The sequence below is a fragment of the Coregonus lavaretus genome, assembly GCF_964263955.1.
Source record: "Coregonus lavaretus genome assembly, contig: HAP1_SCAFFOLD_8102, whole genome shotgun sequence".
In the NCBI taxonomy this organism is placed as follows: domain Eukaryota; kingdom Metazoa; phylum Chordata; class Actinopteri; order Salmoniformes; family Salmonidae; genus Coregonus; species Coregonus lavaretus.
In genome coordinates this window covers 1-12,500 of record NW_028158186.1, presented here as the reverse complement: position 1 = coordinate 12,500, position 12,500 = coordinate 1, and the positions used below count along the sequence as shown (strand labels likewise).

The 12,500-nt window shown below is 44.8% G+C and overlaps 1 protein-coding gene across 1 annotated transcript in view; it reads right to left on the bottom strand.

Annotated features, from left to right (window-relative positions):
- LOC311124352 (ras-associated and pleckstrin homology domains-containing protein 1-like) overlaps nucleotides 1-11,503 on the bottom strand; it is a gene marked incomplete at both ends in the record, with an annotated part of 21,414 nt that extends 9,911 nt beyond the window's left edge. The window contains 5 exon segments of the mRNA XM_084198513.1: nucleotides 2,504-2,625; nucleotides 6,727-6,886; nucleotides 11,243-11,268; nucleotides 11,271-11,319; nucleotides 11,480-11,503. Of these exon segments, the coding sequence (XP_084054639.1) occupies nucleotides 2,504-2,625; nucleotides 6,727-6,886; nucleotides 11,243-11,268; nucleotides 11,271-11,319; nucleotides 11,480-11,503 (381 nt within the window).
- Nucleotides 11,504-12,500: the final 997 nt, after the last annotated feature.

Genomic DNA, 12,500 nt, shown 5'->3' with positions numbered 1-12,500 from the left:
TATTACCAAGGGAGACAGCAGTGCTCACCAGCTCCTAGTCTGATTCCTAATCTATTGTTCATAGCACCATCATCTACAACATACTGACCTGGATCTGAAGGACACACTGGGGTCTGTGTGTTTGTGTCTGTTGAGTGAGTTTGTGTGCAAATAAACACTGTCTGATACTACTGGGTGTATCTATTTTGGTGAAGCATTGTATTTTGGTGCCAGTTCAGTGTATTTTGGTGAAGCATTGTATTTTGGTGCCAGTTCAGTGTATTTTGGTGAAGCATTGTATTTTGGTGCCAGTTCAGTGTATTTTGGTGAAGCATTGTATTTTGGTGCCAGTTCAGTGTATTTTGGTGAAGCATTGTATTATGGTGGCAGTTCAGTGTATTTTGGTGAAGCATTGTATTTTGGTGCCAGTTCAGTGTATTTTGGTGAAGCATTGTATTTTGGTGCCAGTTCAGTGTATTTCCGTGTTGTATAACCTATCCTGCATCAGTTATATAATAAAATAGTGACTGGCAGGGACAGTAGTGGTCTGGCTGGCTATTTTGGTGACACATATTTTAAAGCAGCTTAGTCTCAGTCAGTTTTTTCAGCATCAGTTGTGTCCAGGACTAGTCTTCATACTACACCGGCTCTGACGCTCGTCGGATGTGGCAGGGCTTGAAAACTATTACAGACTACAAAGGGAAGCACAGCCGCGAGCTGCCCAGTGACACAAGCCCACCAGACGCGCTAAATCACTTCTATGCTCGCTTCGAGGCAAGCAACACTGAAGCATGCATGAGAGCATCAGCTGTTCCGGATGACTATGTGATCACGCTCTCTGTAGCCGATGTGAGTAAGACTTTTAAGCATGTCAACATTCACAAGGCCGCAGGGCCAGACGGATTACCAGGACGTGTACTCCGAGCATGCGCTGACCAACTGGCAAGTGTCTTCACTGACATTTTCAACATGTCCCTGACTGAGTCTGTAATACCAACATGTTTCAAGCAGACCACAATAGTCCCTGTGCCCAAGGACACTAAGGTAACCTGCCTAAATGACTACCGACCCGTAGCACTCACGTCTGTAGCCATGAAGTGCTTTGAAAGGCTGGTCATGGCTCACATCAACACCATTATCCCAGAAACCCTAGACCCACTCCAATTTGCATACCGCACCAACAGATCCACAGATGATGCAATCTCTATTGCACTCCACACTGCCCTTTCCCACCTGGACAAGAGGAACACCTACGTGAGAATACTATTCATTGACTACAACTCAGCGTTCAAAACCATAGTGCCCTCAAAGCTCATCACTAAGCTAAGGACCCTGGGACTAAACACCTCCCACTGCAACTGGATCCTGGACTTCCTGACGGGCCGTCCCCAGGTGGTAAGGGTAGGTAACAACACATCTGCCACACTGATCCTCAACACGGGGGCCCCTCAGGGGTGCGTGCTCAGTCCCCTGCTGTATTCCCTGTTCACCCATGACTGCATGGCCAGGCACGACTCCAACACCATCATTAAGTTTGCCGACGACACAACAGTAGTAGGCCTGATCACCAACAACGATGAGACAGCCTATAGGGAGGAGGTCAGAGACCTGGCCGTGTGGTGCCAGGATAACAACCTCTACCTCAACGTGACCAAGACAAAGGAGATGATTGTGGACTACAGGAAAAAAAAGAGGACTGAGCCCCATTCTCATCGACGGGGCTGTAGTGGAGCAGGTTGAGTATTTTATTTTACTTCTGCTATTTTTTTCTCAACCCTTTTTTTGTTGTTGTTTTATTTTTACTTTTTTTGTTTAAAATAAATGCACTGTTGGTTAAGGGCTGTAAGTAAGCATTTCACTGTAATGTCTGCACCTGTTGTATTCGGCGCATGTGGCCAATAAAATTTTATTTGATTTGAAGTTCCTTGGTGTCCACATCACCAACAAACTATCATGGTCCAAACACACCAAGACAGTCGTGAAGAGGGCACGACAAAGCCTATTCCCTCTCAGGAGACTGAAAAGATTTGGCATGGGTCCTCAGATCCTCAAAAGGTTCTACAGCTGCACCATCGAGAGCATCCTGACTGGTTGCATCACCGCCTGGTATGGCAACTGCTCGGCCTCCGACCGCAAGGCACTACAGAGGGTAGTGCGTACGGCCCAGTACATCACTGGGGCCAAGCTTCCTGCCATCCAGGACCTCTATACCAGGCGGTGTCAGAGGAAGGCCCTAAACATTGTCAAAGACTCCAGCCACCCTAGTCATAGACTGTTCTGTCTGCTCCCGCACGGCAAGCGGTACCGGAGTGCCAAGTCTAGGTCCAAAAGGCTTCTTAACAGCTTCTACCCCCAAGCCATAAGACTCCTGAACAGCTAATCATGGCTACCCAGACTATTTGCACTGCCCCCCCATCCCACCCCCCACTCCATATTTTTACGCTGCTGCTACTCTGTTTATTATTTATGCATTGTCACTTTAACTCTATTTATTATTATTAGTCCCATCCTTCAGCTGTCTCACCTGTGGGTTCTTGAAGAGGGCGTACTTCTCGATGCGTTCTATGAACTTCAGTCTGTTCTGGCTGTCTCTGGTCCAGTTCTGAAGGTTCTCAACCAGGTTCTCATGGTCCTCAAAGATACGCTCTGGGAGGAAGAGTGGAGAAAGAGAGAGAAGATAGTGTTGGACTATAATAGTTTGTACACTAGGTTCCACTCTGGGGGGAGGACAGGGAGAGATGGACTGGGTTGCATCACCACTACACACAGACACAGCAGCCACCTCAGGACAGTAAGGAGACGTTTTAACCAAACAGCAGTAAGATCTCATGGCTTGTGAGGTCGTGACTGACTACCCACAATGCTTTATTGTGAAAAATAAAATGAAATGAAATAAAGAGAAGACAATAACCAATTTTTTTAAGATTTGGGGGGATTGATTGATGATTGATTGATTGACTGATGATTGATTGATTGATTGATTGATTGATGATTGATGGATTGATGGATTGATTGATTGATTGATTGATTGATTGATTGATGATTGATTGATTGATTGATTGATTATTGACTCACCATGCTCTGGACACATTCAACGTAATACTAGAATATGAGCTTCCAATTTCATTCTGATGAAATTACCATCTACAGACAGTAAAATAAAATGATAAAGATATGAATTATTCTAAATGGAATGGAAGAAACCCCCTAATCTAATCTGCTGGATTAGCTACAACCCCAGGCCATTAGATGATTAAAACATTACAGAATGAACCATCAAACCATCCTTTACACCGCTCCCAGGGGCTTACAGCTCATTACCCAACATCCTACATCTGCCCTCCCCAGGGGACTTTAGACCTGTCTAAAATAAATAATGGATTTATTGTGATGGTGTAGGCTATATTACATGGATATATTATACTTTTTAAAATGTAGATGTTCCAAAGGTCTGCATTAGTGGCTTGCGTGGAAGCCAGGAGATGCTAAATGTGTTTATGTTAATTAACGGTCAATTACCGTGAGACCGGCAGTTATTTGCTTGACAATCACCGGCTGACGAAACAACCACCACACTTGATACCCCACTACAACATGCACCTGTCCACCAACACACCAAAACACACCGTAGCTTCTCCTTTTAATACACATAGATACATCAAACCCCCTCACATGGAAACGTCACACTCCTCAAGATGGTCAAAATAAGCTTCCAGACCTTATCAAATACGTCCCTTCTCTGCCAAACTTTATAAAACACAGAATCTAACGGAATATAACTACATAGATCAGCCTTCCAGTTCGTTATTCAAGCCCAGTATGATGCTTTCCAAAATTATAGCTATACCATTTTTTTGGGGCAGCAATTAGACCTAGGTTACAAAACTTTCTTTGATATTGGTCACCAATAATTACATTTCCCAACAGACAATAATCATGGAGACGGATGGATATACATTCCTAGACACAATGACCACGTTTACATGCGCACAGTATTCCCGCACAGTATTCCTGGATAGAAGCTCATATCCTGCTTAAAGGTCTTATTCCAGATAAACTGTTTACATGGACCTTTGATATCCCGCTCATAAATATCCCTGCATCCATGAATAAACAGAAATATTCCAAATTGAAGTTCATACGGGTTAAATAGAACAGTAAGTGAAATATGGACACTGACTGTAGACCTGTCACCTTTCACATGTAGCCTAATATAATATTAACTCCTGCTGAATTATGCATTTCTTGCACTGAAATTATACAACAAATGTTCATTTTGTCTTGGGAACATGAGTGGAGAAATATGACATTTATTTCAGCATCTCTTGAGAGAATGTAATGTGTTGTCTTTTACACGGTTAGGCAGGCAGACAGTATTTCAACCACATCAAATATCTTATCAGAAATGTGTTTCATCGTTTTGTCAGCTTTTCATTTAATTAAAACCGTTGAAACTGATGACATTTGGACATTTTGCACAGGACCAATCTTTCCACTGGAGTTATTGCGTTTTCTCCCCGGTCCCTAAACGAAACAGACAACTTCACCGCTGTTAACTAGGTTACTAATGCATTCATTCTGTTGATGTAAGACACTATTCTGCTGAGCACTAATTCATTTAGTCTTCTGGGGCAACAAGCTTCTGTGACAGAAGAAAAGCTGCATGTCTCTAACTATAGTTGACAAATAAATCGCCTACCATAAGTCAGAAATCATAATACAGCCTACCAAATGTTGGAAATTATGAGCAGAAACTTCATTAAAATTAGAGTCTATTAATTATAGTAGGCTAAATTATTATGGTGGATCGAACTGCGCAGGTAGCCAACTTTTTGAAGCTATTTTCTTGACAATCAGAAGAAAACATCATCACACAACACTCATGATATGCGAAACTGAGCCTGTGCATACAACAGTAAAAGTGATCAGATGTTAACATGCCGCAGTATCCCGTCTTAGATCAGCATATCCCTGGCATCTTATCCGGGATTCTCATAACCGGGATACAAGCCTTTTCAGGTTATTGTAAAGACGGGATATGATGTCTATGCATGTGAACGTGGTCACTGATATGATAGCACAGACATTCTCCCAACACGGTGTCACTTTGTCAGGGGGGTACACAGCGTATTTAAGAGGCTTCATTGTTTTCTGCATCTCCAACAGAGATGTGACATTTCTGGGTGCATTACATGCGTTCTGCCAGGAGTGGAGTAAATCCTATGGATTACCTTGAATTGCAATAATTTATGTTTAAGGCTGTAGGAGCAAATATAACATTTTCCAAATAGGGTTCTGGTCAAAAGTAGTACACTATATAGGAAATAGGATGCCATTTGGGACGCCGGCCCCGTGCATAGACAGGCACCGCTCAGGGCTGAAGACTAGATACACATCCGGCTCGTCATGATCTACAGCAGAACTTAATGCCTGTACTGTCAACACATCAATGTGTGAGGTGAAAAGGCCTTCCCTTTCATAACGAGAGCTGCACAGCCAGAGAGGGAAAGAGAGAGAGGCTGCACAGCCAGAGAGGGAAAGAGAGAGGCTGCACTGCCAGAGAGAGAGAGAGAGGCTGGCCAGCCAGAGGGAAAGAGAGAGAGGCTGCACAGCCAAAGAGGGAAAGAGAGAGAGAGAGAGAGAGAGAGAGGCTGGCCAGCCAGAGAAAGAGAGAGAGAGAGAGAGAGAGAGAGAGAGAGAGAGAGAGAGAGAGAGAGAGAGAGACAGAGAGGCTGGCCAGCCAGAGAAAGAGAGAGAGAGAGAGAGAGAGAGAGAGAGAGGCTGGCCAGCCAGAGGACTCCCTAGAGATATAGGTTATGTCTTTATTCTTTTGAAACTTCTGAGTGTAATGTTTACTGTTAATATTTATTGTTTATTTCATCTACTTCACTTGCTTTGGCAATGTTAACACACGTTTCCCATGCCAATAAAGCCCTTAAATTGAAATTGAATTGAAATTGAATTGAATTGAGAGAGAGAGAGAGAGAGAGAGAGAGAGAGAGAGAGAGAGAGAGAGAGAGAGGAGAGAGAGAGAGAGAGAGAGAGAGAGAGAGAGAGAGAGAGAGAGAGAGAGAGAGAGAGAGAGGAGAGAGAGAGAGAGAGAGAGAGAGAGAGAGAGAGAGAGAGAGACAGAGAGAGAGACAGAGACAGAGAGAGAGAGGGAGAGAGAGAGAGAGAGGCTGGCCAGCCAGAGAGAGAGAGAGAGAGAGAGAGAGAGAGGCTGGCCAGCCAGAGGACTCCCTAGAGATATAGGTTAGTACAGCACTCTGCTGTACCGTGATGACAGTAGCCCACATATAACTAACAGTCCCTCTCAACAGCCACCAACACTCTCTGCTGCAGAATGTCAATGGCTTTCAATGACCTCCCTCTGGGGCGTTTTCATATTGTAAGGGGTTGAGTTCAATCTTTTCATCCCCGTAGTTGTTGCCCATCCCCCTACTGCTTATAGCAGAGCCACATGCACACAGGACTGCAGTGGCTAGTCATCCATTTGGTATTTCAGAAAATGAACTCTTCTGACTCTGACGCTAACTATCAAGGAGGATACATCAAATAGAATTAAACACAGACAAACGTCAGAGAAGAAGCTGATGGGAAACTATCTAAAATAAATGTTGTGTGTGTGTGTGTGTGTGTGTGTGTGTGTGTGTGTGTGTATGTCTTTAATCTGTGTGTGTGTGTGTGTGTGTGTGTGTGTGTATGTCTTTAATCTGTGTGTGTGAGTGAGCACCTTGCTCCACCTACCCATCTGCAGTTCGTTGATGGTCTCCACCAGGGACCAGTCAGGGCTGTAGCCACAGTGGGACTTGTCCAACAAGCTGTCCAGAACCTGCCTGACAGTCTGTCTTTCGTCCACCATCATGGTCTTAGAGCTCTCATCTGACAGGTGCACTCTGATCACCAGCTAGACGGGAGAGAGACACAGGAAGGGTTAGATTCATATTCTGGAATGAAGAATCTAGAATAAACCACACTAGCTGATCACCAGCTGGGCAAACACAGGACAAGCTGTCATTCCAGACACTTTTCACAGAAGTGTTGGTCACATCTGACAAACAGATGGTTCAATAAAAGCTGGTCACCAGATAGAGGGCAATACACAGGGTGAGTAAAGCAGGAAACAGTTTATACTCCACTGAACAGTTTATACTCCACTGGGTTAGATTGATTACTGACACAGGACCAATATACCATTATTGATCCTCCTCACTGGGTTAGATTGATTACTGACACAGGACCAATATACCATTATTGATCCTCCTCACTGGGTTAGATTGATTACTGACACAGGACCAATATACCATTATTGATCCTCCTCACTGGGTTAGATTGATTACTGACACAGGACCAATACACCATTATTGATCCTACTCACTGGGTTAGATTGATTACTGACACAGGACCAATACACCATTATTGATCCTACTCACTGGGTTAGATTGATTACTGACACAGGACCAATACACCATTATTGATCCTACTCACTGGGTTAGATTGATTACTGACACAGGACCAATATACCATTATTGATCCTACTCACTGGGTTAGATTGATTACTGACACAGGACCAATATACCATTATTGATCCTACTCACTGGGTTAGAATGATTGACAGCATGATACAATTTCATACCTCACTGGTTGACTTTGATCTACGATTGATTATTATTGGTCACATTGGGTTAACAGACCACTTGGATATCGCTACTCCACACAGACTCAGAATCTCTGCTTTACACAGACTCAGAATCTCTGCTTTACACAGACTCAGAATGATATAAAATGCTAACCTCCCTGTTATTGTAATGGTGAGAGGTTAGCATGTGTTGGGGGTATGATATAAAATGCTAACCTCCCCTGTTATTGTAATGGTGGAGAGGTTAGCATGTCTTGTGGGTATGATATAAAATGCTAACCTCCCCTGTTATTGTAATGGTGAGAGGTTAGCATGTCTTTGGGGTATGGTATTTGTGCGTCTAACTTTCTCACTCATCATTATTCACAATTCATTCAGGACTATCCGTAATCATGTAGAAGTGTTTAGAAACATATTATATTCTTATTTACAATACAAGTGACTCCAAAATGAGACGATACATTATTTACCATTCATTTCTATTGGCCACAAAATAATCTGAAACACAACCGAAACAAACAGCAAATGCATCCAACAAGTTTGTAGAGTCACAAGCTTGATGTAGTCTTTGCATGCTATGAATATGGGACCAAATACTAATGGGACCAAATACTTAACTTTTTTACTACCTTAATACACAAAAGTTAATTTGTCCCAATACTTTTGGCGCCCTAAAAATGGGGGAACTATGTGGAAATAGTCCTGTCATTTCTAAACGGATATGAATGAAAATACCCTCAAATTAAAGCTGACAGTCTGCACTTTTACCCTCACAGTCATTGTTTGATTTCAAATCCAAACCTGTGGAGTATAAAGCCAAAAGAAGAACAAATGCTAAACTGTCCAAATAATTACAGAGTATAACTCAATCTCTACTACACACAGATTTATATAACAAAATCCTCCAATCCACTTTCCACTTCACAGAAAGATCAGATCAGAGGAGAGGATATCAAATAACCTAGATAACTGATAGAAAATCCCTGACCTCCTCACCAAGTATTATAAAAACAACAACTCAGAGCAGTAAAAAAGCTCAGAACATCTAGCATTCAAGTGGGCGGCAGGTGGCTTAGTGGGTAAGAGCGATGTGCAGTAACCGAAAGGTCGCTGGTTCTAATCCCCGAGCCGACTAGGTGAAAAATCTGTCGATGTGCCCTTGAGCAAGGCACTTAACCCTAATTGCTCATGTAAGTCGCTCTGGATAAGAGCGTCTGCTAAATTACTAAAATGTAAAATTGTAAGTAAAATAGCTCACCTATAAGATACAGAGCAGCTGTAGGCTCCGCCCTAATTTATGTGCTCTCTGTCACCTGGAGACACATGGCAAATGGTCCAGGAGCCAAGGACAACGCCCAAGGACAACGCCCAAGGGACTAGTCAGGACCTTCCCTCTCTGAGGGACCAACATGTACTCTCTGTTACAGTATCCAGAGCAATGAATATTGAATGTGGTAGAATAATACTATAGTCTCCATGTATGGTTTCTATCTGAAACTTGCTTCACTGAGGATAACTTTCATACTATCTACAGTATATGTATGTATGATCACTGTGGTTTACTTGTATCTGTATAGGGTCAAAACACATTTATTTATAAAGCCCCAGATGTCACAAAGTGCTATACAGAATGTTTAAAATGCTGTTGGCCAGTTTTGATCAATAAAAGGACAGTAAATAAACAAATGATACAACCAGGATTTGTTTTCTACACTGTGAAGAACTGTCGTTTTTCTCTGCTGTTAAAACACCTCAGTTCTCTCAGGCAGCCATGGGATTACACCTAGCCTAGAATAAAGTGACAGAACCAAGGAAGAGGAGAGAGGGAGATAATATCCCTCTTCCTGCCCTCCTTCCTGCCCTCCTTCCTGCCCTCCTTCCTGCCCTCCTTCCTGCCCTCCTTCCTGCCCTCCTTCCTGCCCTCCTTCCTGCCCTCCTTCCTGTCCTCCTTCCTGCCCTCCTTCCTGCCCTCCTTCCTGCCCTCCTTCCTGCCCTCCTTCCTGCCCTCCTTCCTGCTCTCCTTCCTGCCCTCCTTCCTGCCCTCCTTCCTGGCCCCCTTCCTGCCCTCCTTCCTGCCCTCCTTCCTGCCCTCCTTCCTGCCCTCCTTCCTGCCCTCCTTCCTGTCCTCCTTCCTGCCCTCCTTCCTGCCAGACCTGCGTGTGGAGCTACGGGGTTAGTGTGGCAATCAGACTTTATTCCTACTTTTTCTCTCAAGCGCGCACACACACTTCCCCCTACACACACACACTTCCCACTACACATACACACTTCCCCCCTACACACACACACACACACTTACCCCTACACACACACACACACACACACACACTTCCCCCTACACACACACACTTCCCCCTACACACACACACACACACACACTTCCCCCTACACACACACACACTTCCCCCTACACACACACATTTCCCACTACACACACACACTTCCACTACACACACACTTCCCCCTACACACACACACACACTTCCCCCTACAAACACACACTTCCCCCTACACACACACACTTCCCCCTACACACACACTTCCCCCTACACACACACACACTTCCCCCTACAAACACACACTTCCCCCCTACACACACACACACACTTCCCCCCTACACACACACACACACACACTTCCCCCTACACACACACACACACTTCCCCCTACACACACACACTTCCCCTACACACACACACTTCCCCCTACACACACACACACACTTCCCCCTACACACACACACTTCCCCCTACACCACACACACTTCCCCCTACACACACACACTTCCCCCTACACACACACTTCCCCCTACAAACACACTTCAAGTAATTTGAAGGTCAGTCTGACACGTGGCGGGCACCTCTCTCCCGTCCCACCCCCTTCTCCTCCAGTCCCTTCCCACAGCTGGCAGGGCAGAGCAGGCCGTATTAAAGCCCAGCCGGCCGTATGCTAATCCACCAGCTCAGATTTGGGCTTAACTCTGGAGGGATATTACATCACATTACGCAGAGTGGCAGAGAGAGAGAGAGAGAGAGTGGCAGAGAGAGAGAGAGAGAGAGAGAGAGAGAGAGAGAGAGAGAGAGGAGAGATGAGAGAGAGAGAGAGAGAGAGAGAGAGAGAAGAGAGAGAGGAGAGAGAAAAGAGAGAAGAGAGAGAGTGAGAGAGAGAAGAGGAGAGAGAAAAAAGAGAGAGAGAAAAAGAAGAGAGAGAAAAAGAGAGAGAGAGAGACAGGGGGAGAGAGACAGGGGGAGAGGAGAGAGGGGGAGAGGGAGAGAGACGGGGGAGAGAGAGAGGGAGGGGGAGAGGGAGAGAGAGAGGGGGGAGAGGAGAGAGAGAGGGGAGAAGAGAGAGAGAGAGAAAAGAGAGAGAGAGAAGAGAGAGAAAAGAGAGAGAGGAGAGAGAGAGGACAGGGGGAGAGAGACGGGGAGAGAGACTCTAGTGGTAGAGAGTGAGCCAGATGGAGCGCCTGGGTCCTGCCTGTCCACTATGACCTCAGCCGTGTAACACTGGCCTGACCCAGAAACAGAGAAGAACTGTGGAACACTGGCAAGTTATAGATTGTAACAGGAGTCAGTCAGGAAGAGAACTCATCCTTTCAATCTGATTTAGAACAGGACAACTAACCTTTTTAACTTGGGCCTCCTTGATCTCTCCAGAGCCACACGGATCTTCTCTGCCTTGGTCTTGGCAGCCTGTTCTTCCTACAGACAGACACACACACACACACATATTAATACACATAAACAAACAACAACACAGGTGCACACACAGAAATCCCCCCCCCCCCCCCCATCCTCCCCCTCCTCCTCCTGTCTCCTTGTCTAGGGAGGTGGGAACCTCCACCTCTGCTCTCTCACTTACCTGGCTTCTCCAACAAGACACCATTATCGCTCTAAAAACAGACCGTTATTCTGCGTTCCTTTATGGAAGAATAATTCATATATTTCCCGTTTCTAGAAGGTAGAGAATGGAAGTGAGTCTTCGGTAAATAAATCAGTCTGATTGTTGTCAGAACAATGCCTTGTCTTTCAGGAGGTGGCTGCTGTTAGAATCCTCCCCGTTGTTTCATATTCTGCCAGATTAGCATTTGGATGAAAGCTACAATTGTCCACAGTAGATTACAGGATCTGTATTCTCCTTCAGAATAATATCACAGGAAGGGAAGTATCAATAGAATTTGAAACAGTAGTCCTTTCAGTCTTCTCAGTTCCAAAGCAACCGAAGCAGCCAGAATATCTCACAGTAAAAAAGAAGAACAATGTCCCGTAGTTAATAAACCAATCCTGTTAGTCTATTCCTGTCCTGTAGTTAATAAACCAATCCTGTTAGTCTATTCCTGTCCTGTAGTTAATAAACCAATCCTGTTAGTCTATTCCTGTCCTGTAGTTAATAAACCAATCCTGTTAGTCTATTCCTGTCCCGTAGTTAATAAACCAATCCTGTCAGTCTATTCCTGTCCTTTTACTGCAAGGTGAGGAGCTTCAAATCACAAAAAAAGCGATTAGACTAGTATGAAGATGGATCATTTGAATCCATTCCAAGCCGGTTCAAAACAGGCAGCACAAATACATGCCCCCTCTTCTAGTGGCCCACTCAGACATGCACCTCGCCAGAACTGAGAACAGGAGAGGAGAGGATCCTTTCACTGCATCCCTGACAGGGAAGGAGGGCCGGCTCTACCAACACACAGAGACGGTGATTATCTTTCTCTCCCTCTCTCCCTCAGAACATGTCCAATCAGATTATAATCCCTGACACACAGTGATTCTCCCTCCCTCTCTCCCTCGCTCCCTCCCTCCCTCCCTCCCTCAGAACATGTCCAATCAGATTATAATCCCTGACACACAGTGTTGTCCTCCCTCTGGCTGAGTGGCTGCAGGGT